The sequence below is a fragment of the Haemorhous mexicanus genome, chromosome 27 (assembly GCF_027477595.1).
Source record: "Haemorhous mexicanus isolate bHaeMex1 chromosome 27, bHaeMex1.pri, whole genome shotgun sequence".
Taxonomy (NCBI): Eukaryota; Metazoa; Chordata; class Aves; order Passeriformes; family Fringillidae; genus Haemorhous; species Haemorhous mexicanus.
In genome coordinates, this window is record NC_082367.1 from 4563552 (window position 1) to 4587095 (window position 23544).

The 23544-nt window shown below is 50.8% G+C and overlaps 1 protein-coding gene across 1 annotated transcript in view; it reads left to right on the forward strand.

The window, feature by feature from the left end:
• Window positions 1-2832: 2832 nt before the first annotated feature.
• CSMD2 (CUB and Sushi multiple domains 2) overlaps window positions 2833-23544 on the forward strand; it is a 90373-nt gene continuing 69661 nt past the window's right edge. Inside the window, exons 1-10 of the mRNA XM_059868782.1 lie at window positions 2833-3189; window positions 4792-4918; window positions 10164-10366; window positions 11669-11860; window positions 15557-15695; window positions 16493-16680; window positions 19315-19509; window positions 20279-20395; window positions 21931-22044; window positions 22186-22281. Coding sequence (XP_059724765.1) covers window positions 2928-3189; window positions 4792-4918; window positions 10164-10366; window positions 11669-11860; window positions 15557-15695; window positions 16493-16680; window positions 19315-19509; window positions 20279-20395; window positions 21931-22044; window positions 22186-22281 — 1633 coding nt within the window. The 5' untranslated portion in view covers window positions 2833-2927. The remainder of the gene's footprint in view (window positions 3190-4791; window positions 4919-10163; window positions 10367-11668; window positions 11861-15556; window positions 15696-16492; window positions 16681-19314; window positions 19510-20278; window positions 20396-21930; window positions 22045-22185; window positions 22282-23544) is intronic.

The window sequence follows — 23544 nt, forward strand, 5'->3', positions numbered from 1 at the left end:
ACTAACAAGAGTTTGTAGTGAATACCAACAGGTTGTAGTGAATTCCAACAGGTTGTAGTGAATACCAACAGGTTGTAGTGAATACCAACAGGCTGTAGTGAATTCCAAGAGGTTGTAGTGAATACCAACAGGTTGTAGTGAATTCCAACAGGTTGTAGTGAATACCAGTGGGTTGTAGTGAATTCCAAGAGGTTGTAGTGAATACCAACAGGTTGTAGTGAATACCAACGGGTTGTAGTGAATACCAACAGGATGTAGTGAATTCCAACAGGATGTAGTGAATTCCAACAGGATGTAGTGAATTCCAACAGGATGTAGTGAATACCAAGAGGTTGTAGTGAATACCAACAGGATGTAGTGAATACCAACAGGATGTAGTGAATTCCAACAGGATGTAGTGAATACCAAGAGGTTGTAGTGAATTCCAACAGGATGTAGTGAATACCAACGGGTTGTAGTGAATACCAACGGGTTGTAGTGAATACCAACAGGGAGCAGCCCTTTCCTCGCTGCTGCAGGAAGGGCTGAGCAGCTGTGGCCTCCAGAGGAGGCTCCTGCCTGTGTGGTGTGGCCAGGAGCTGCCTGGGGTCACTGAAATGTGCCTTTGTGTCCCGGTGCAGCTGAGTGTGGCTCCTCTGTGACGGGGACCCAGGGTGTGCTGCTGTCCCCCAACTACCCCCTCAACTACAACAACAACCACGAGTGCATCTACTCCATCCAGAGCCAGCCTGGCAAAGGCATCCAGCTGAAAGCCAGGACCTTCGAGCTGGAGGCAGGAGATGTCCTCAAGGTAATTCTGGCTCGGGCAGTGGAGAGCAGCATCTCTAAATGCTCTAAAAGTTTGGTGGGATTAGGTGGGAGTGCCCTCTGTGTCACCCCAGTGCCATGGAGCGATTGCCATGGCAGTTTGGAAGCCCAGATTTCCTGCAGACCAGCTAAACTTCAGCTCTCACTGTGGAATTGCACAGGACAAACTCCTCATCCATCAGAAGGGGGAGGGTTTGAGCATTATTTTAGTGCTTTGAAGAATCCAGGCTGGTTTGTCCCAAAAAGAGGCTGATTGAAATGCAGAGCTCCAGACTCTTCTGAGATTATTCAAGCTCCAGGACTCTGTGGAGAAGGAGACAAATCCAGGCTGAGTTTTTTATTAACCAAAGGAATGGTTTTGAAGGAGGCATTAATATTGCAAGGCTGTGCTGAGCCATCTTCCCAGGAATGCCTCTGTCCTCATTGAAGTGTCACACTCCAGGAGAGGTGTAATCCACGTTTCCAGCTCACAAATGACTGGAAAGGGAGAAAGATTTCCTGTTAATGCAAGGAATGTACTCCTTGTCAGAGGAATTACGTTCTCTCAGCAGGTTTGTCATCAGCTGCTCATCTGAGGAGAGTTCCTATCGATCTCCACTGGTGAGGAGCTGCTCTTGGTCCTCACAAAAGGAAGGAAGAAAAAAACCCATTTGTGTTTTTCTTAAATCACAGCGAATTCAAGGCTCATCTCTGAGTCAGTCTGGGGGGATAAAAGTGCATTTTTTCAGTAGCTGCTCCTTGGGAAAGTGAGTTGAGATGCAGCCCTGTGTGCAGAGTAAATCAGGGCTGAGGAGGAGGGTGCAGATCCTCCAGGGTGGAAATCTTGCTCCTCAGGTGGGCAGCACTGTGGAGTTTCATCAAGTCAGACTTTTAGTTGAGATCCCTGGGTCTCACCTCACACTGCCTGCAGGATTTGACCCTGTTTGCACTTGTGGATCCAGGGACCACTCCTGGATCCCCTGTGGGACAAATCCTGCAGGGCTAGAGTTGCTTTTCCAGCCTGATGCTGGAATTCAGAGTGGAGTTGGTTGTTTCCTTCCCTTTTCCCTCCAATACCTGGGATCAGCTCAGTTCCAGGAGCAAATTCCTTGATTTGAGGTGACCCCAAGTCAGGGCACTTCTCAGGAGCTGCTGGCTCTTCCCAGGAAGCTGCTCCACCAAAAAAAAAGCCAAAGGACAGCCCAGGGTGTTGCTGTGAGCAGAGCAGGGGCAAGGTGGGATAAATTCCTCATCATTTCTCTGTTCTAGAGCTCAGTGAAACTGCAGAGAAATCCTGGAATGGTTTGGGTGGGAAGGGACATCTTCCACCGTCCCAGGTTGTTCCAAGCCCTGCCCAGCCTGGCCTTGGAGACTTCCAGGGATCCAGGGGCCGCCAGAGCCTCTCTGGGCAGTGATGGTTTGATCCCTGGACCAGCACAGGAATGGCTTTTCCAGGCTGGATTCCTTGTCCCCCCCAGGTCTACGATGGCACCAACAGCTCTGCCCGGCTGCTGGGCACCTTCAGCCACTCGGAGCTGCTGGGCACCAGCATCAACAGCACCTCCAGCTCCATGTGGCTGGAGTTCATCACTGACTCTGCCAACACCAGCAAAGGCTTCGAGCTGCAGTTCTCCAGTGAGTTTCAATCCCAAGTGGGCTGGCAGTCCCACAGGCCAAGGTGTATTTTTGGGTTTTTGTGTTGCACGTGAGCAAAGGGTGATCTTGTACCCAAAGGGGAGTTGGATGTGGGAGAGCACAGAATCCCAGGATTACTGAGGGTGGGAAATCCCTCCAAGCCCATCCAGTCCAAGCTGTGCCCAGTCCCCACCTTGTCACTGCGTGCCACATGCAGCCATTCCTTGGACACCTCCAGGGATGGGCACTCCAAACTTCCCTGGGCAGTTCCAAGGCCTGATCATGCAGAAATTCCTCCTGGTGTCCAACTTGACCTCCCCTGGCACAGCTCAAGGCTGTTTCCTCTTCTCCTGTCCCTGTTCCCTGGGATCTGATCAAACCATTCCTGTCGAGCCTATAGCGATCCAGAAACCCAGATCAAAACTCCAACATGAATTAAAACCCCTCGAATTTCCAACATGGCCCTTTTGGTCCCCAGCAAATCGTTGTAAGAAGAAAATACCTCCATGGCTTTGTGTGAAACCCTCCTGGCTGTGAAATTCCTGCTGCCAACAGCTGCCCTTCCTCCCTGTGCAGGTTTTGAGCTCATCAAGTGCGAGGACCCCGGCGTGCCCCAGTTTGGGTACAAGGTGCACGACGAGGGACACTTTGCTGGCAGCTCGGTGTCCTTCAGCTGTGACCCTGGCTACACCCTGAGAGGCACCAGGGTGCTGGTGTGCCTGACAGGGGAGAGGAGAGCCTGGGACCAGCCCCTGCCGACCTGTGTGGGTGAGACACCTTCTTCTCCTTCTTTTCCTCCTCCTCCTTCTCCTTCTCCTTTTCCTCCTTCTCCTTTTCCTCCTCCTCCTCCTCCTCCTCCTCCTTTTCCTCCTTCTCCTCCTCCAGCACCTCCAGGGAGAGATTTCCTTGGATCCCACACCCTGAACATCCTTGCTCCCTGCTTTGCTGACATTAACTCTGCTGTTAATTGCACCTGCACTAATTAAGTTGTGTGTGGTGAGGGTCCTTGAGATGGAGACAATTCCTGCTCTGCCAAAACTTCCAGGGAGTCATTTCCTTGGATCCCACACCCTGAACACCTTCTGTCCCTGCTTTGCTGATCCATGAGACATTAACTCTCATCTTAATTGCATCTGCACTAATTAATATGTGGTGAGGATCCCCTGTCAGGCACCTCGAGATGGAGACACCTCCTGCACCTCCAGGAAATTATTTCCTTGTGGATTCCCCACCCTGACCACGCTTTGCTGATCGTTGACATTAACTCTGCTGTTAATTGCCCATCTGCACTAATTAATGTGAGAATCCTGTGTGACACGGAGAGCACCTGGAGCAGCTTTAACACGAAACACTCTGCCCTAAACACACATTTGACAAGGGGTTTTTGCTTCCTTGTGCTGCTCCAGCCCTTGTCCTTTCACTCTGGACACGTTGAAGTGAGTGTCACCTCCTGATAGTGACATCAACGTGTGTCCTGGCATGTGACAGCTCAGAGCCAGGTTTATTTGAGAGCTGCCTGACACCTGATCCCATCCCCAGACATTTCAATTCCCTTTGCAGAGTTCCCTTTTCACCTGCAGCTCTTCCTGCTTGGGGAATTCTGATTTGGGGTTTTGTGTGTTCAATGAATGGGGCTGATTGCTGATTCCTGTCCTGCTGTGCCCAGGACGTGGGGGAGTTGTTGGACACTGAGTCCCCTGGGAGATCTCCACACCCAGGGATGTGCTCAGCCCCTGGCACTCCGTGTTCTCTCTCCCAGGAGGCAGCACCGTTCTTGGCTGGGATTTCAGCCTCATTTATTGATGTGAAAAGATAAATCTCTGTCATCTGTGCATTTTCTTAACCTTCACCCTGTTTGCTCTTCATGTGTTGGATGTGAGGCCGTGTCTGAGCATGAGGAAATTAAAAAGAAATGAAAAAAAACCGAAAGAAATGAAAATTACAGAATTTGAATGGATCTGTTATGGAAATTACTCCAAATCCTCACATTCTTTGCAGTTCATTTACAGCGACATTTACAAGTTCTTTGGCTTCTTATCCTTCATTTTCTGCTGAATCCGAGCAGAGGAGCAGAGCTCCTTCACCCCCACGTGTGGAGCAGGGAAGCAGGATCCTGGCAGGCTCTGCCTTTGCTCCCTGGGGATTCAGAAAGGTGCAGGGAAGCTTTGCCAGGTGTTCAGACTGAGCACAGAAATGCAGAATAATTCTGATAACTCAGCTGAACTCAACGATTCTCTTCATCTTTGTAAGCTTTTAGAATCCCTGGAAAAAGGCAGGAATAATCTCTGTTGCAGGGTGAGATTGCTGCCAAGCAAGAGCCACAAAAAGCCACGAATCTCCTCCCTAACCCCATAAATATTTTTGTTCCAGCTGAGTGTGGAGGGACAATCAGAGGAGAGACCTCGGGACGGATCCTTTCTCCAGGATATCCAACTCCCTACGACCACAACCTCAACTGCATCTGGACCATCGAGGCAGAGCCTGGATGCACCATTGGGTGAGCTGGGCTCCTGTGTTTGGCTTCTTTCCCACTTGGAGCTGATTTTTTCCAGGTCAAAAATTAAATGAGGCAAGGAGGGAGAAGTTATTGCTTTGCTTCCAGAATCAGGGAATGGTTTAGGCTGGGATTAAGGATTTATGGGATTTATTTCCCACCAGCCCAGGCTGCTTAGAGCCCCCAGAGGCATCACTGCTCCTCTGTTTCCAGCCCTGTGTGTCCCCTGGGTGGTGACACATGTCCTGGTCCTGCCCATGCTGTTCCTGAGCTCGAACATCCCAGAGCTTTGGTGTCCATGGACAGCTTCCCACCCCTCAAACCCTTTTTTCCACCAGATGAATGAGGACCTTCCCAAAAGTGCTGAATGGCCACACAACCCTGGAATGAGGCTGTTGTAGGGAATGTCCCAGGCAGTTCCTGCTCCCTGATCCTTCACTTCTGCCCCACCACCCCCCCAGGGATGTTTGCCCAGCCCTGCCAAACCCTTCAGGGCTTTCCTGGGTGTTCCCACCAATTCCAGGCTGGCCAAAGCCCACAGAAATCTGGAATATTTGGGCAAGCCAAGCTTTGACTGAGTGGTGGGATTTGAATATAAAAATTCTAAATAATAATAATCACCATCATCATCATCCTCCTCCTCCCATCAGAGTTCCCAGTGCTTGTCAGCCATTCCTGGCTCATCCCAAGCCTGTAGCTGTTCCATCCTGAATTCCTTCCCTCTCAATCCCATTTCCTCCTCCCTGCTGCCTCAGCACCCAGCACAGCCTGTCCCTCAGGGTGAGCTCTGTGCTGCTTTTAGCCCTTGGAGTTCTGCTGGAGGCAGGTTTGGGCTGGTGTTTTCATTTTTATTTAATGCAGAAATTCCCTCCATTAGCACTGCCCTTCAGAATGGCTCAATAATGGATGGCTTTGGGTGTGAACAGAGGAGGAGAAGCACAGCCAGAGCAGCTGAATCCCTGCACAGGCAACTTCCACTTGAAATCTGCTCCATTTTTATTCTCCTGGAGAAGGTTTTTATAGGACAGAGTGGAGAGGTCCCTTTTCCTCCCCTCCAAAGGCTGCTGCAACAACTTTGCTGTTGTAATCCCTAAAAGCACCCACAAGAGCAGAGATTTGGGATCAACCAAAGGCTTGGAAGAGATCAGCAGTGAAAGGAGAAGGTTCCAGGAGGTGCCAGAGCCACACACACCTGGTGACCCTGCCTGTCCCAGAGATCAGAGCTCCCTTCCCTGCCCCTTTCATTCCCCCAGCAGCAGCACAGCTGATCTCAGGGCAGTAGAGAGAGCACATTCCCAGCAACTTCATTTTGATGGTAATCCATTGGAAAAATAATCCTCTTCACGCATGATACAATTGTATAAAGCTCTCATTTATAACTTACATGAAAATTAATCACCAGAGCTTTTGGAATGAAGCTGTGTCTGCACAGCACGAGGGGAAGGGAAGGGCAGGGCGGTGAGACAGGGAGAAAAACGAGGCTGCACTTGAGAGGCACCAAAGGGAAAGGGCTGCTCTTGCAGAGAGGGTTGATTTGGGGCTTGGAGTGCCTTGGTTGGGCTGGGGGAGAGGAGGGAGGAGGAGGAAAAGGAGGAGAGTGTGCTGGAAAATGAGTGGGAATTTGGGAGCAGGGAACACACGACATGGCAGAGGTGGGTTGTGGTCAAGCCCTGATCCCAGTGTGTCAAACTCCACTGATGCTGTGAATTCATCCCACTTTCATGGGCATTGACAGGTTCCACTTCCCACAGTTTCATCTGAAAACAGGAGGGAGAAAATACCCAGAGCTGGGAGGGACCACAGGAATCAAGGGTTGTTCACACCCTCAGGACAGAGCTGGGCTCTCCTCCCTGCTCCTTGCTAAGCTGGCAGAACTTCCCCTCTCTCACACTTGTATCTATATAAATATAATCTCCCCACTTTCTAATTTGGTTGTTGGTTTTTGGGGCTTTTTGTTTTGTTTTGTTTTTTGCTGCATTTCCATGCCTGTAATTGGGAAATTGGGATTGTCAGAGTGCAGGAATAGAACTCCTTTCTCCTCAGGAATAGAACTCCTTTCTCCTCAGGAATAAAACTCCTTTCCTTTCAGGAATGAAATTCCTTTCCCTTCAGGAAAAAATTCCTTTGCCCTCAGGAATAAAACTCCTTTCCCCTCAGGAATAAAACTCCTTTCCCTTCAGGAAAAAAATTCCTTTCCCCTCAGGAATAAAACTCCTTTCCCTCAGGAATAAAACTCCTTTCCCCTCAGGAATAAAATTCCTTTCCCTTCAGGAAAAAATTCCTTTCCCCTCAGGAATAAAACTCCTTTCCCTCAGGAATAAAACTCCTTTCTCCTCAGGAATAAAACACCCTTCCCCTCCACTGTCTGCTGAAGCAGGGGCTGTGCCTGCTCTCACACCTCAGGCTGAGGGAGAAGCTGAGATGTGCCTGTGGAATAGATGGGTTTGCTCCAGAGAGCTCCAGGTCTGATATCCCAGCAGATTCCAGGCTGTCCCGTGGATCACCTGGATCCAGGTGTTCTCCCCCTGGCACAGCCTGAGGTTGTTTTTCCTCAGATAAATGGGGGTGGTTTTGGCAGCCTTGGAGCTGCTGGTGGCACTTCCAGGGTGTCCCCCCAGCCCAGCTCAAGCTCTGGCAGCCTCTCCCTGATCCCAAGGTCTCCAGGGATGAGTTTTTCCCAGCAGTTCTGCCTCACTGGGCCCAGTTAAGGCTGGGAACAAACGTAATCACACCAAGGCAGCCGTGGAGAACAGCTCTGCACCATCCATCCTGATTTTCCTCAAGCCTGGCTTTATTTCTCTTTGCTCAAGGTCTCTGCTTGGGAGATTTATGATTCAGCTCTTTTGGTTTCTCCCAGCTTCTGTGGGCATCATTTTGTTGCTGAGGATTTTGCAGTGGGGCTTTTTTCTTTTTTTTTTTTTTTTCCTTCCCCTTTTTTTTATGGCTCTCCCCTGATTTATTTATGTTTGCCCCAGATAAATGGGAAAGCAGCCAAGTGAAAGCTTCCCTGTTTGCCTCTGTGGGCTGGCAGGGATTTCAGCACAGCCCCTGATGGGTTCATTTTTTACAGATTTTTTTCTTTCTCTAGGTTTCTGTCCCCATTTCACACTGGGGTTGAGTTGCCCATGGTTGGCCTGATTTTATTGTGCCACAGGGAAAATGGGGCAGTGACAAACAGGGACAGGGAAATTCCTCCTCTCCAGGTGGGATTTGAGTGCAGGAGTGCAAGGGATCAGCTCCTGCTCCATCCCCAGGGAATGGTCACATTCCCAAGAGCTCCAGGAGGGTTTGGGCAGCACCCTCAAGGACAGGGTGGGATTTGGGGATGTCTGCAGGGCTTGGAATTGGGTTGGATGATCCCTGTGGGTCCATTCCCCCTCAGGACACTCAGAACTGCATCCTTCAGCTGGTCACTCCCCCAGGTGCCACCACAACCAGGGCAGAATCCTGTTCTTGGGTGGTTCTTCTGAGCTGGGAAGATCCCAAAAAGGATCCAGGAAAAACCTGGATCTGCCTGGATCCATCCCACAGCAGGGCTGGGCCCAGGGAGCAGATCCCAGCAGGGATGTGTTGGGATCATGTCTGTCCTGTCCTGGAGTGCCACCAGCCTCACCTGGCACGGAGACACCTCCTGCCTCTCCCTTGGGTCCATCACTGGCCCAGCCTCCAGTGGGAATTCCCTCACCATGAGGCCTCCTGCAGCTTTCCCTCTGGAATTCCCTGTGGAAGTGCCTTGAGCCCTCTCTCCAGGGCAGACCCAGCTCTGAAATCCAGAGGAAGGGAATGAAATCTGCCTTCAGAGCCTCAAAATAAACCCCTCAGTGTCAGCTCATTGTCACCTTCCTAACTCCTGTTTTCCCTCCCTTCCTTTCCTGGTGTGGATTTTGGAGCTCTCCCTCCTGCTGCCTCATTTTCTCTCTGTACTCTGCTGAAGTTCCTCTGTTTGCTGATCTAAACCCCATTCTGCAGCACCCAGACCTTCCTAAAATACATCAAAGTCCTGGAGGTGCTGCAATCCATCATTGGAATTGGCACAAAGCACACTCCAGGCCTGAATTCCAGATGAGAAAACACATTATGTGTGAGCCTGGCTGCCTGAATTTGGTAAAACCACACTCCAGGCCTGAATTCCAGATGAGACAACACATTCCATGTGGGTCTGGCTGCCTGAATTTGGTAAAACCACACTCCAGGTCTGAATTCCAGATGAGACAACACATTCCACGTGGGTCTGGCTGCCTGAATTTGGTAAAACCACACTCCAGGCCTGAATTCCAGAGGAGACAACTCATTCCATGTGGGCCTGGCTGCCTGAATGTGGCGCAAACTGTCGCTGTCATATTTTCTGAAAAATCCCTTCACCAGGATTTCTTCTCCTGGGAAGCTGAGAAGCCTCAGAGAAAAATTGAAACAATAAATATCTGATCTGCTTCTCCTCTGTTTTGCTGCTTTGGAATGCAATTTAGGGATTGTTTATCCAACAGGTGCTTGTTTCATTGGTTTCATGTGGATTGTTTTGACTTAATGACCAATCAGGGTCAGGCTGTGTTGGACTCTGGAAAGAGTCACGAGATTCATTTTTATCCTTTAGCTTTCTGTCTGTATCCTTTCTGTATTCATTAGTATAGTTTAGTATAGTATTCTTTTATATAATATAATAGCATAAAATAATAAATTAGCCTTCTAAAAACATGGAGTCAAATTCAATCATTCCTCCCAACGAGGGGGGATTTAAAAAATACCACAACAAACCTCACTCCGTGTGACAATGTTCACAGGGGTCCCAGGGTGAGGGAAGAGATGAGAAAGTTGACTCCATGTTCAGAAGGCTGATTTATTATTTTATGATATATATTATATTAAAAACTATACTAAAAGAACAGAAGGAAGGATTTCAGCAGAAGGAAGCGAAGAATAGAAAAGGAATGAATGACAAAGGTTTGTCTGTGACTGAGACAGTCTGGACAGCTGGGCTGGGATTGGCCATTAATGAGAAACAACCAGGTGAGACCAATCCCAGATCCACCTGGTGCATCCCACAGCAGCAGAGAATCTTTGTTTGCACTTTCCTGAGGCCTCTCAGCTTCTCAGGAGGAAAAAATCCCAAGGAAAGGATTTTTCATAAAACATGTCAGTGACAACTCTGGGCCTGAATTCCAGATGAGACATGTTCTGTGTGAGCCTGGCTGCCTGAGTGTGGCACAAACCACCCTCCAGGTCTGAACTCCGGGTGTTTTTTGCCCCTCAGGCTCCATTTCATGGTTTTCCACACCGAGGAGTTCCACGACGTGCTGCGGATCTGGGACGGGCCGGTGGAGAACGGGATCCTGCTGAAGGAGATGAGCGGCTCGGGGCTGCCTGGGGACATCCACAGCACCTTCAACTCTGTCATCCTGCAGTTCAACACCGACTTCTTCACCAGCAAACAGGGCTTTGCCATCCAGTTCTCAGGTGGGATGTGCAGGGGGTCCTCAAAAAACTGACCAGTCCCAGAGGGAAACCCCAACCACACCTCAGCCCTGCAAACACATTCATTTCAATTATTTAGGGTGATACATTCCAATATTTACAGAATGTCCCAGGTTTGTGCAGTTGTTTTGGAGTGATAAGAAAAACAGGGAGTGGTTGGGTGAGTGATGATGTGACTTTCCCTGGACTGAGACACATTGAAACATCTTCACAAGTTTGGGGTTTGTTTTTTTCCTATCACTTTCTGTCCAGGGTGCCTTGCTTGGCTGGGGGAACAAGGCAGCATTTTGGGGAGAATTTCTGACTTTTGGGATGACCCAGACAGAGGCAGAGCTTTGTGTCACCCTGCACAGCGGTGCCATCCTGGGGTTTTTTTGCCAGATTTGTGTCTCATCCTGCCAGGAAGGACCAGCCTGGGCTGTTAACTTCCTTATCTCCAGCTGCACAGAAAGAGAGGGATTTCCTCTGGCTCTTTCAAGAGCAGCTTTCTCTAAACTGCCTGGCTGTAACAGACTCTCATCAACTTAGCAGGAAATAAGCTCCTGATCTGGAGCTGGGCTTTATTGACTGCTCCTGCTCAAAGCCTTTGTTCAGCAGGTGTGACTAAGCAGCCAGACCTGAGCTCAGACCTGTCCACTTTGGGATCTTGGGAGCTTTAATGAGGTGGATAAGCTCACAAAACTCCTATTACTCCAGGATTTTCCCTGCTGGTAAATCCTTGTGCTGTTGGCAGACCTTGAGCTCAGGCAGCACTGAAGCTTTGCCTGTCCCCAGCTCAGGGGACATCTCAGACCTCAAAGAGAGGCAGCAACAAGTCTGGAAGGGAAACAAACACATTTCTGAAAGGTCAGGCTTGATGCTTCACAGATCTTGAGGCTAAATTTCTCTGCCACTCGGGGAAAACATGAAGTGCTGGTGGCTGAGTTGATTTTGCAGCATGTGCCTTGGCACGGAACTCTCCAAAAACACCGTGGAAGATCAGTGGGTGTCTGGTCTGATGGAGTAAACAGCCATGTGCACAATTCTACATCAAAGCTGCTCCCTGGGTGCTGCTCTTGAGCTTGCTGGTCCCCAGAGCCTTTCCCAGCTGGAGTGGCAGATGCTCAGAGCAAAGGGAAAAGCACTTTTTGTGTGTGGGGGAACTTTGTGGGATGCTGAGGGAGGAGGGATGGGGAAACAAGGCATGGCCTGGATGTCTGGGTAGGGACAGAGCCTGACAGCCAGTGCTGCAGGCCTGGTGTTAAAGAAACATTGATATTCAGGAGTGCTTTTCATTCCCTGCAGTGTCCACAGCCACCTCCTGCAACGACCCAGGAATCCCCCAGAACGGGAGCCGGAGCGGGGACAGCAGGGAGGCCGGGGACTCCATCACCTTCCAGTGCAACCCCGGCTACACCCTGCAAGGGGAGGCCCAGATCACCTGTGTGCAGATCCAGAACAGGTTCTTCTGGCAGCCAGACCCACCCACCTGCACAGGTACACGGGGAAACAGGGCCCTGTCCTGGCACACAGACACAGATCTGTGACCTGGGCACGGGGACACAGATCCATGATCTGGGCATGGGGACACAGATCTGTGACCTGGGCACAGGGACACAGGGCCCTGTCCTGGCACAGGGACACAGATCTATTATCTGAGCACATGGACACAGATCTGTCATCTGAATCCATGGACACAGGGCCCTGTCCTGACACAGGGACACAGATTCATGATCTGGGCACAGGGACACAGATCCATGTCCTGAATCCATGGACACAGATCTGTGACCTGGGCACAGGGACACAGATCCATGATCTGGGCACAGGGACACAGATCTGTGTCCTGGGCACAGGGACACAGATCCATGTCCTGAATCCATGGACACAGATCTGTGACCTGAGCCCATGGACACAGATCCATGATCTGGGCACAGGGACACAGATCTGTGATCTGGGCACAGGGACACAGATCCATGATCTGGGCACAGGGACACAGATCCATGATCTGGGCACAGGGACACAGATCTATGACCTGGGCACAGGGACACAGATCCATGATCTGGGCACAGGGACACAGATCCATGTCCTGAATCCATGGACACAGATCTGTGACCTGAGCCCATGGACACAGATCCATGATCTGGGCACAGGGACACAGATCTGACATCTGAATCCATGGACACAGGGCCCTGTCCTGACATAGGGACACAGATCTGTGACCTGAACCCATGGACACAGATCCATGTCCTGAATCCATGGACACAGATCTGTGACCTGAATCCAGGGACACAGATCCATGATCTGGGCACAGGGACACAGATCCATTATCTGAGCACATGGACACAGATCTGTCATCTGAATCCATGGATGCAGGGCCCTGCCTGGGCACAGGCACACAGATCCCTGTCCTGAATCCATGGACAGAGATCCATGATCTGAATCCAGGGACACGGATCCCTGTGCTGAATCCATGGACAGAGATCCATGATCTGAGCCCAGGGATGCAGATCCATGTCCTGGGCACATGGACACACATCCCTGTGTTGAATCCATGGACACAGGGCCATGTCCTGGCACACAAACACAGATCCTTGTCCTGACTCCATGGACACAGATCTCTGTGCTGAGCTCATGGACACAGATCCATGTGCTGAGCTCATGGACACAGATCCATGTCCTGAACTCATGGACACACATCCCTGTGCTGAGCCCATGGACACACATCCATGTCCTGAACCCTGTTGTAAAATTCCACCCCACACATCTTAAAAAATTAAGAAATATTCTTTAAAATACCCTTCAGGTCTCCAGAGCTGTGATAAAAAATGCTGATTTTCCAATACTTCAAATTGTACTTCAGTTGTTTATAGGGTTTTTTTTTTCCAGCCAATTTCAATATGAATTAATAAAGGATTTGGAGGAATAATCAGTGAAATATCAGTAACTGGGGGAGAGGCAGCTTGGTTGGAGCTAAACTAGGAAAATTCAGTGTTAAATTTAGGGCTGATTTGGGGTATTTAGCATTTCAAACGTGTTTTCCCCTATTTGTGGCACAACTGTGAAACAACCCAGGCTGGGAGAGCCCCAGGAGGTTTGGGCCATTTGAAGTTTGCATCCCTCCCAATCCCAGGCAGACTTGGCTGGGTCCAAAATCCTTTGGAGACTCTGGGTGGGATTTTCAAAGGAATCCGAGGGTGTTGAACACTTGTCTCCCTCAGGCTTTTCAAAACTGAGTCCTTAGATTGCAGTTTCTTCGGAGTTTTCCCCTGATGTTGCAGTCTGGGAGGGGAAGGCACCCTTGGGGTTAAAGTTGGGGTGAGTGGGCACAGAGGAGATGCTGGTGGGCTCTTCCAAGGCATTTTTGGGGGACTTCCAGCCAAATTTTCCATGTCTGTGCTGTGATTTCCTGCTGTGTCCCAGAGGGATAAAAGTTCTCCATGCCTGAGTCTGGACTGGGTTGAAGGAGTTGCTTTAAATCTTTGGAGAAGGGTCTCTAATCTCTATTTGGATCTTTCTAGACCAGCCCCACTGGGTTTTTCCTGATAATTTTTCTTATCAAAGCCCACAGGACAATCCCATGTGCTCATTCCTCCATGGGAAATGTTTCCAAGATTTATCCCATCATTTTTGTCCCCTCCCAGCTCATTTCCCACCCTGTAGCTGCTCTCAGACCCCCCACAGGCTGTGCTCTCCTTGCTCCCAACCCATCCCAAACGTGGCAGCTTTGGTGGTTCTCCCAAGGTATTTTTGGGAGGCCTTCAGCCAAATTTCCCATATCTGTGCTGTGCTTTGCTGGTGTGTCCCAGAAGGATAACACTTCTCCATTTTTGGACTTGAAAAAGCTCTCTAATCCCTACTATGGCATTTCTAGACCAGCCCTGCTGGGATTTACCTGATCTTTTTCCTGATATTTTTCTTTATCAAAGCCCACAGGGCAATTCCACATGCTCACTCCTTCATGGAAAATGTTTCCAAGATTTATCCCACCATTTTTATCCCATCCCAGCCCATTTCCCACTCTTTAGCTGCTCTCAGACCCCCATCCTTTCACCCCAAATACGCGAGGGCCGATCTGGGAAACCTCCGAGCCCTCACAGAAAAAACTGACAGGAAAAATATCAGTCATGTTTTGCCACGGTGAGAAACACGAGCAGGCACTTGGAGCCTTAAAAAAGCAATAATTGATTTTTCAATCAGCTTGGCATTTAATGTGCTGGGAAGTGGAGGAAACACGACGGAGCCATTTAGGCCCAGACGTGTTTTCACCTCGTTACAGGCGAGCGGGCCTTGACAGGGACTTCCATAAATACAGCAGAAAAGTGGAATTTCTCCCTCTCTCCCCTCCTGGCTCCTCACTTACGGGTTTTAGGAAGGTCCTGGTGGCATCCAGAGCTCTCTTTGTGGTGTTTGTCCCCTGTGGAATGGCAGAGCCCTCACCTGGCCGAGCCGCCCCAACCTCGCGTCGCACGTCAGCCTCAGGGCCACCTCCCACTGAAATACCCCTCAAGGATTCTGTGCTGTCTCAAGCCCCCCTGTCTATCACATCTCCTTTTTTTTTTCCATTCCTGCTTCCCGTTTTGTAGCAGACACGGGCCTAGCTAAAGCCCTGTGGAGGATGGAGGCTTAGAGATAAGGAAATGCCAAGTCATAGGAGCCGAACCAGAAATCTCCACTCTGGTCCTCCAGGCCCTGCTTATCTCTGTGACCCCACAGGCTATTTTCCCTAACCCCTACAACTGGTCAGTTCCCAAGCCCCCCTAACCCTATAAAAGGGGCTGCCTTGGCCCATTCTGTCAGAAGAGCTGTCATTGGAACCCCTTCATGGACCCCTCAATAAACCACCGTGGAACCACCAGGGCTGCCTTCTCCTCTCTCTTCATCTGCTCTTCTGAAAGCCACTGCTAGCCAGAGCCCCTTAGCAAGCTAAAGAGCTGAAACTATGAAAGAGCTGATATCACTAAGAGCTGACAATCACTGAGTTGCTAAGGTAGCCATGGCTGTAGAGCAGTTTAGGTTGGGACACCCAGCCTCTGGAAGGCTGAGATAACCAGCCTAAGACTGCTCACCTGGGGCACCCTGACCCTGCAGGGACCCAGCTGTCCAGCTAGAAGCAGCCCTGTTTCTTTTTTACACTGTTGGGTGCTTTGGAAGTCTGTGTGCTCCAAAGGCTCACCCTTGGTGCTTCTCCTGCAGCTCCGTGCGGCGGGATCCTGACGGGCCCGGCTGGGGTGATCCTGTCCCCGCAGTACCCGGAGCCTTATCCCCCAGGGAAGGAGTGTGACTGGAAGCTGACAGTGTCCCCTGACTATGTCATTGCCCTGGTGTTCAACGTGTGAGTACACAAGGGTTTGGTGCCATGGCCTCAGAGAGGGGAGGGATGGCCTGGGTGTGGATGTCTGAACTCCGGGAAGGAACCTGATGGAACTGTCCCATGCCCCTGGATAATCTGTTCCCAGACTTTTTTGGGGGGGTGGAGATCCTCATATTCCAGCTGCAGCTCCTCTTTGATAGAACATTGTCACATTCACAATCCCTTCGCCCAGGATTTTTCTCCTGGGAAGCTGAGAAGCCTCAGAGAAAAAGGAGAACAATAATTATCTCATTGCTTCTCCTGTGTTTTGCTGCATTGGAATGTGTTTGGAGATTGTTTACCCACAGGTGATTGTTCAATTGCATTCTGCTGGGAGTTGTTTTCACTCTTTGGCCAGTCAGGGCTCTGGAAAGAGCCACAAGTTTTCATTATTATCTTTTTAGCCTTCTATATTCTTTAGTATAGTTTAGTATTGCATTCTTTAATATAATATAGTATCATAAAATAATAAATTAGCCTTCTGATGGAGTCGGATCCATCATTCCTGCCTGCCACGGGGCACCCCACAAGTACAACAGAACATGATGTGGCACAGCCCAGGAATCCCTGCAGCAGCTCCAGCTCAGGCTCTGTCTCTTGACTCCATCCCCACTCCTGGATCCCTCACTCGTGGATGGAGGCAGGAATTTCCTCTGCCTGGCAGGATTTTGGAGCAGGAGCAGCCAGTCCCTGCCCTGGGGTTCCACATCCCAGGACCTCAACTCAGAATCCTCCAGGGACGTGTCCCGACCCCAAGCTCTCCTCCGTTGCTTTTACAGCTTCAGCCTGGAGCCTGGCTATGATTTCCTGCACATCTACGACGGGCCTGACTCCCTGAGCCCCCTGATTGGGAGTTTTTATGGCTCCCAGCTCCCAGAGAGGATCGAGAGCAGCAGCAACAGCCTTTTCCTGGCCTTCCGGAGCGACGCCTCCGTCAGCAACGCCGGCTTCGTCATCGAGTACACAGGTGAGGGCTGAGGGCACACCTGGCCCAGCAGCCACCTGGGGCTTTCCCTGGGCTTATTCCCAGATTATTCCACCTCCTTGGAGCAAGTGGGAGAGGCTCTAGATGCTGTGGAAAACTCCTTCCAGGGGGAATTCTGGTGTTTTGGCACGCCCAAAGCTGAGGGTGGAGAAAGGGAGGGAGGGAGGAAGGGAGTCCCTCTTGCCCAAAGCAGTGGGAGGAGAGAGGGAGGTGAAAAGGAATGAAAGAGGAAAAGAGAAAAAGTGATGCTCAAAGTGTCCAAAATTTGTGCATCAAGACCCCACCAGCAGCTGCCTGGGGCTTTCCCTCTGCTTATTCCCAGATTATTCCACCTCCTTGGAGCAAGTGGGAGAGGCTCTAGATGCTGTGGAAAACTCCTTCCAGGGGGAATTCTGATGTTTTGGCACGCCCAAAGCTGAGGGTGGAGAAAGGGAGGGAGGGAGGAAGGGAGTCCCTCTTGCCCAAAGCAGTGGGAGGAGAGAGGGAGGTGAAAAGGAATGAAAGAGGAAAAGAGAAAAAGTGATGCTCAAAGTGTCCAAAATTTGTGCATCAAGACCCCACCAGCAGCTGCCTGGGGCTTTCCCTCTGCTTATTCCCAGATTATTCCACCTCCTTGGAGCAAGTGGGAGAAGCTCTAGATGCTGTGGAAAACTCCTTCCAGGGGGAATTCTGATATTTTGGCACGCCCAAAACTGAGGGTGGAGAAAGGGAGGGAGGGAGGAAGGAGGGAAGGAGGGAGGGAAGGAGGGAAGGAGTCCCTCTTGCCCAAAGCAGTGGGAGGAGAGAGGGAGGTGAAAAAGAATGAAAGAGGAAAAGAGAAAAAGTGATGCTCAAAGTGTCCAAAATTTGTGCATCAAGACCCCACCAGCAGCTGCCTGGGGCTTTCCCTCTGCTTATTCCCAGATTATTCCACCTCCTTGGAGCAAGTGGGAGAGGCTCTAGATGCTGTGGAAAACTCCTTCCAGGAGGAATTCTGGTGTTTGCCATCCCCAAAGCAGAGGGTGGAGAAAGGGAGGGAGAGAGTCCTTCTTGCCCAAAGCAGTGGGAGGAGAGAGGGAGGTGAAGAGAAATGAAACAGAAGGAGGAAAAGTGATGCTCAAAGTGTCCAAAATTTGTACATCAAGACCCCACTGAGCCCAGGAGAACCCAGATTTCAGGATTTACAGGCTGAGGATACAAATGTGTGATGGGCAGTGGGGGTTGACCAGTCTGTGGCTCCCAAAACAAGGAATTGGTGCTCTGGGAAAAAAGAAATTCCCATCCTTTTGTGCTCCATTCACTTGGATCACCTGGTGCAGCTGCTGTGGACAGGAAACCATGGGATCATCTGGATTTTCATGCAGAGAAGCAAAAAAAAAAAAACCTGTGGGCTTTGCAGTTTCCTGTTTTCTCCTTTCACACCTTCCCCAAAATCTGAGAGCCCCTAATTTAATGCTTAAGCACACTTAAATTGTTCCCTGAGCCACTGCTCTCAGAAAAGCCCTTGTCTTTAATGAGCAATTTCCAAATGACAAAAGAGCAGGATTAATCAAAGCCTCTAATTATATTGCAGGCAGGGAAAAAAAAAATAAAGAGAAGAAAAAACCCCAAAAAAAGCTGTTAGAAGAAGAAGAAGAAGAAGGAAAAAAAACTCTAAGTCCTGACAGCTCTGTAGGGTTCCCTGGAATTTTTATGTGGAAATGGGATTTTAAACTTTGCAGGGCAGAGGATTTTTCACTCTCTACCTGCCAGGAGGGTGGAGCAAGGTGGGGTTTGGCCTCTGCTCCCAGGAACAGGGACAGGATGAGAGGGAACGGCCTCAGGTGGTGCCAGGGGAGGCTCAGGTTGGACATCAGCAGGAATTTCTGCATGGAGAAGGTCTCAGGCCTTGGAAGGGGTGGAATCCCCACCCCTGGAGGTGTCCAAGGAATAAATGAAAGAAACCCAGACTGGTTTGGGTTAGAAAGGACCTTAAAACCCATCCAAAGGCAGAGACACCTTCCACTACCCCAGATTGCTCCCAGTTCCATCCAGCCTGGCCTTGGACACTTCCAGGGATGGGGAATCCATGATTTCTGTGTGCCAGGGCCTCCCCATCTCAAATATGATTTGTCCTGGTGGCCCTCGGTGCTCTGGGCTGGTGACAAGGTGGGGATGGGGCACAGCTTGGACTTGATGATCCTGAAGGGATTTTCCAGCCTCAGCGATCCTGGGATTGTGTGAAATCAAAGTTTTGGTTTGGATTGTGCATCCAGACCTCAGGAGAACCCAGGATTCCAGGATTTAAAGGCTGAGGATACAAATGTGTGATGGGCAGTGAGGCTTGACCAGTCTGGGGCTTCCAAAGCAGGGAGCTTGGATTTTGGGTGCCTGAGTGGGAAGTGGAGCCTCCCTTCTCCCAGGGGAGGGGCTGGAGCAGCCAGAATCCAAACCAAATCCCAAATCCACACCCTGCAAATGGTGCCAGTCCTTGTGAAAAATCCCACACATTCCCAAGTGAGAAAAAAAAGCCTAAAAAACCCTCCCATTCCACTGATCAAAACAACAGAGGAGCTGTGCCAGAGGAATAAAAATCCTGGGGATTTATTTTTTAATTTTTTTTAATAATTTTTTAAATTTTATCTCTTTTCCCTGCAGAGAACCCCCGGGAGTCCTGCTTTGACCCAGGGTCCATCAAGAATGGCACCAGGGTGGGCACAGACCTGAAGCTGGGCTCCACCATCACCTTCTACTGTGATGGGGGCTACGACATTGAGGGGGGCCCCACCCTCACCTGTGTCATGGGAGGGGATGGGAAACCCACCTGGAACAAGCCACGCCCCACCTGTACAGGTAAACCCCACGGGAAGGGGCTGGGGGGAGGATCTGCCCAGAGCTGGGTCCCTCAATGCATCCCCCATGGAAAACTGGGGGTTAATTGAGAGGGGTTTTCTCACTTTTTTCCATATTTTTTTAGGAATTGGTTTTCATCGTTTTTCAGGGTTTTAACAGCTCTTCATTTAACAGGAAGAGCTGATTTCTGGGAGGTTTTTTGAGGGGTTTTTTTGGAGACAGGCAGGAAACTGGACGTGGCTGATTCAGTGCCTGACACATCCCGAGTGCCTGGCACAGGGCAGGAGTCAGGAATCCACTTAAACCCTGGCTAAACCTGATCCTTGCTAATCCAAACCCTCAGTCTTGGATGTTCCTGAGCAGGGACAGAGCCCAGTGACAAAATAAGGGTTTTTTTCCTTAGGTTTTCTCTGTGGTTATTTTGTTTTCCTTTCTGACTGCATGGTTTGCAGTCAGACTTGAGCTGAGAAGGGGATCAAGAGGCAGCTGGTGGGGGGAAGGAGTGAAATCCCTAATTTGGGAAGGCTGTGGCAGGGAAAACTGAGGGAAGGTGGCAAAAGGAGCTCATCCCCAGCTGTGAGGTGGGGAACAATGCAAATCCCACATTAATTAGTGCTTTGATAATTCCTCGTGGAGCCAGCACAAACTCAGGGTGGGATAAACCTGATTTTCCCAAGGAGAACTTTCAGGGAGCAGCACCTGGAGCAGGGAATGGTGGCTGGGGACATTTCCAGGCTCCAGGGGTGCTCCATGACCTCTTCCCTTGCAGCTCCCTGTGGAGGGCAGTACACAGGCTCGGATGGAGTCGTCCTGTCCCCAAATTATCCCCAAAACTACACCAGTGGCCAGGTGTGCCTGTACTCCATCGTCGTGCCCAAGGACTATGGTACCACACTTGGAATTTTTATGGGATTCTCTTCTTGCAGCTCTTATTTGCTGGGTTTTTAATGCTGATTTTTTTATAAGTGCATCCAAAACTGGAGATAAGGCAGATGGGAGAGCAGCAAGAGGTGCTGTTGGGTGCTCTTTGTGCTGGAGTCAGAGAAAATTCTGGATTTGTCCAGGTTTTGTCCAAAGCTCAACCCAACGGGAGCCAATTACAGCTAATCAATAATTATTGTCCCTCAGTGGAATTCTGCACCTCGTGTTCCCTAGGCAGGGGAAGGGGATGAGTCACAGGAAATTCCCAGAGGGCTGGGAATCAGTGGGAAAAGGAGCCCAGGGGAGGCTGGTGCTGCCTCTGGAATTTGGGATAAATAAAGGGCTCCCATTTTTCCAGGCTGTCACTCAGACCTTGTCCCTGCCTGGAATAAAGGCAGCTGAAACACAGGACAGAGGTTGTGCTGGGAACATAGATCCCAGTTTGGAATGCTGGGAATCCTGGGGGGTCAGGGGTTGGACTCGATGGTCCTTGGGGTCTGTTTGGGGTTCCATGGAAATGCCTTGGCCCCATGGCCTGGCTGTGTAGGGACAGCAGTGGGGTCATCAGTGGGAGGATAGTGGGGACAGCAATGGGACAGCAGTGGGGTGGCAGGGGGATGGGAGTGGGACAGCAGTGGAGTCATCAGTGGGGACAGCACTGGGATTGAGTGGGGATGGCAGTGGGGATGATGGTGTGGTGACACTGGGGACAGCAGTGTGATGACAATGGGGACAGCAGTGTGATGATGCTGTGGACAGCAGTGAGACAGTAGTGTGGTGACGTTGGGGACAGCAGGGTGGTGATGCTGGGGACAGCGGCGGGATGGCAGTGTGATGACACTGGAGACAGTAGTGTGGTGACACTGGGGACAGCAGTGTGGGGACAGCAGTGTGATGACACTGGGGACAGCAGTGTGGGGACAGCAGTGTGATGACACTGGGGACAGCAGTGTGGTGATGCTGTGGACAGTAGTGTGATGACACTGGGAACGGCAATGTGGTGACACTGGGGACAGTAGTGTGATGACACTGGGGACAGCAGTGAGACAGTAGTGTGGTGACATTGGGGACAATAGTGTGATGACACTGGGGACAGCAGTGAGACAGTAGTGTGGTGACATTGGGGACAGCAGCGTGGTGATGCTGGGGACAGCGGTGGGATGGCAATGTGATGACACTGGGGACAGCAGTGGGACAGTAGTGTGATGACACTGGGGACAGCAGTGGGACAGCAGTGTGGTGACACTGGGGACAGCAGTGTGGTGATGCTGGGGACAGCAGTGGGGTGGCACTGGGGACAGCAGTGGGACAGTAGTGTGTTGACACTGGGGACAGCAGTGTGGGGACAGCAGCATGGTGACGCTGGGGACAGCGGTGGGATGGCAGTGTGGTGGCACTGGGAACAGCAGCGTGGTGGCCCTGGGGACAGCAGCGTGGTGATGCTGGGGACAGCAGTGGCCGGTGCCAGCCCCGTCCCTGTCCCTGTCCCTGTCCCCACAGTGCTCTTCGGGCAGTTTGCCTTTTTCCAGACGGCGCTCAATGACGTGGTGGAGGTGCACGATGGCCCCACGGAGCACTCACGGCTGCTCAGCTCCCTCTCGGGCTCTCACTCAGGTAGGGAGCTGCTCCCTGTCCCTGTCCCCTGTCCCTGCCCCTGCTGGGGACAGCAGCTTTGGCACAGCTGACACCCAACACCTGCTCCCTGTGGCTCATTCCTTCACCTCTGTCTCTCCTGTTTTCCTCCTCCCCATCCAGGGGAATCTTTGCCATTGGCCACCACCAACCAGATCCTCATCAAGTTCAGCTCCAAGGGTCAATCCACAGCCAAAGGCTTTCATTTTGTCTACCAAGGTGAGTTCAGGTGTGTTCTGGAAGTGTCCTCGGGTTGCTCCCAGGGGTGTCCTGAGTGTCCTGAGCTGCTTTTGGTGTCTGGGGGTTCTGAGCAGGGAATATCACAGGGAATTAGATTCCTTTGGGAGCAGAGCTCTGGTAGGGCTGGCTGGCTGCTGTGGGTACTTTGTATTCTGCCCTTTCATTCCCACTCAGTCTGAACCTTGCACATCCCAGGATTACCATCAGCCCCATCCCGGCGTCGTGCCCGGAGTCACACAGGGAATTTGGAAATTTATCCCACAGCAATTCTTCCCAGTGGCATTTTCAGCACTTTGCTGGGTGTAAGCAGCTGAAATCCCATCTGGCAGCTCAGAAATCCTCCCTCTGTGCGTGTCACAGGCTCGGGGCTGTCACACTCCTGCCCCTTGATCCTTTCAGCGACAGCTTTGTGCTGCGCTGGGCGAGAACAGCTCGGGGATTTTATGGGAGTAAATAGCAAATGATGCATGGAACAGTGGGAAAGCAGGAGGGATTTCTCACCCACGTGCTCCCTGGAGTTATCTGTGGGAACATCCAGGCTTCTGCTGCAAAGAGGGGACAGACACTGGCACGACCTGAGCCTTCTCCAGGGGTGAAGCAAAGCCTGGTTTGGATTTTGGAGTAGTTAGAGATCTGTTCTCTTGAATTCCTGCCTAATGAGTGTGAAACAGCCGTGGTTGTGATTGTAATCTTCAAAGAGCTCAGCAGAACAAAGGTTTTGATGAAACCAGGGAAGGTTTCCTCCTCCCTCCTGTAAGAGCTGCTTGGGAAGCAAGGGGAAAAGGGCGATCCTGATTTGGATCTGCCTGGCCAGACTCTAATTAGCTAAACACTCATACATTTAAAGCAACTCAGAGGAAAATATTAATTGAATTCTTCCTTGGCAATAGACCTGGTTTTTTTGATGAGTTTTCCTCCTCACTTATCTACCAGACTCATTCCTATCTTTGACTGTAATTCCCAGTACTCAACAGGAATATCGACAATTTCAGCACCATCACAACTTAAATCCCCTTTTTCTCTCTTTTCCAAAGAAGGTTTTCCCCCAATTTCTGTTCTTTCAAGGCCATGAGGCCCAGGGAACTGAGGAGCCCAAAGGGTTCCCCACAGAGGCAACAAATTGAGTGACAAAACAACTTTTTGGGAACCTTTGGCTCCCCTGGGTAAAAACAACCTTTTTGGGGGGGAAGTGCTCTGGAGGGAGGCAGTGGTGGGGTGGTTCTGGATGTCCCAGCTGCTTTT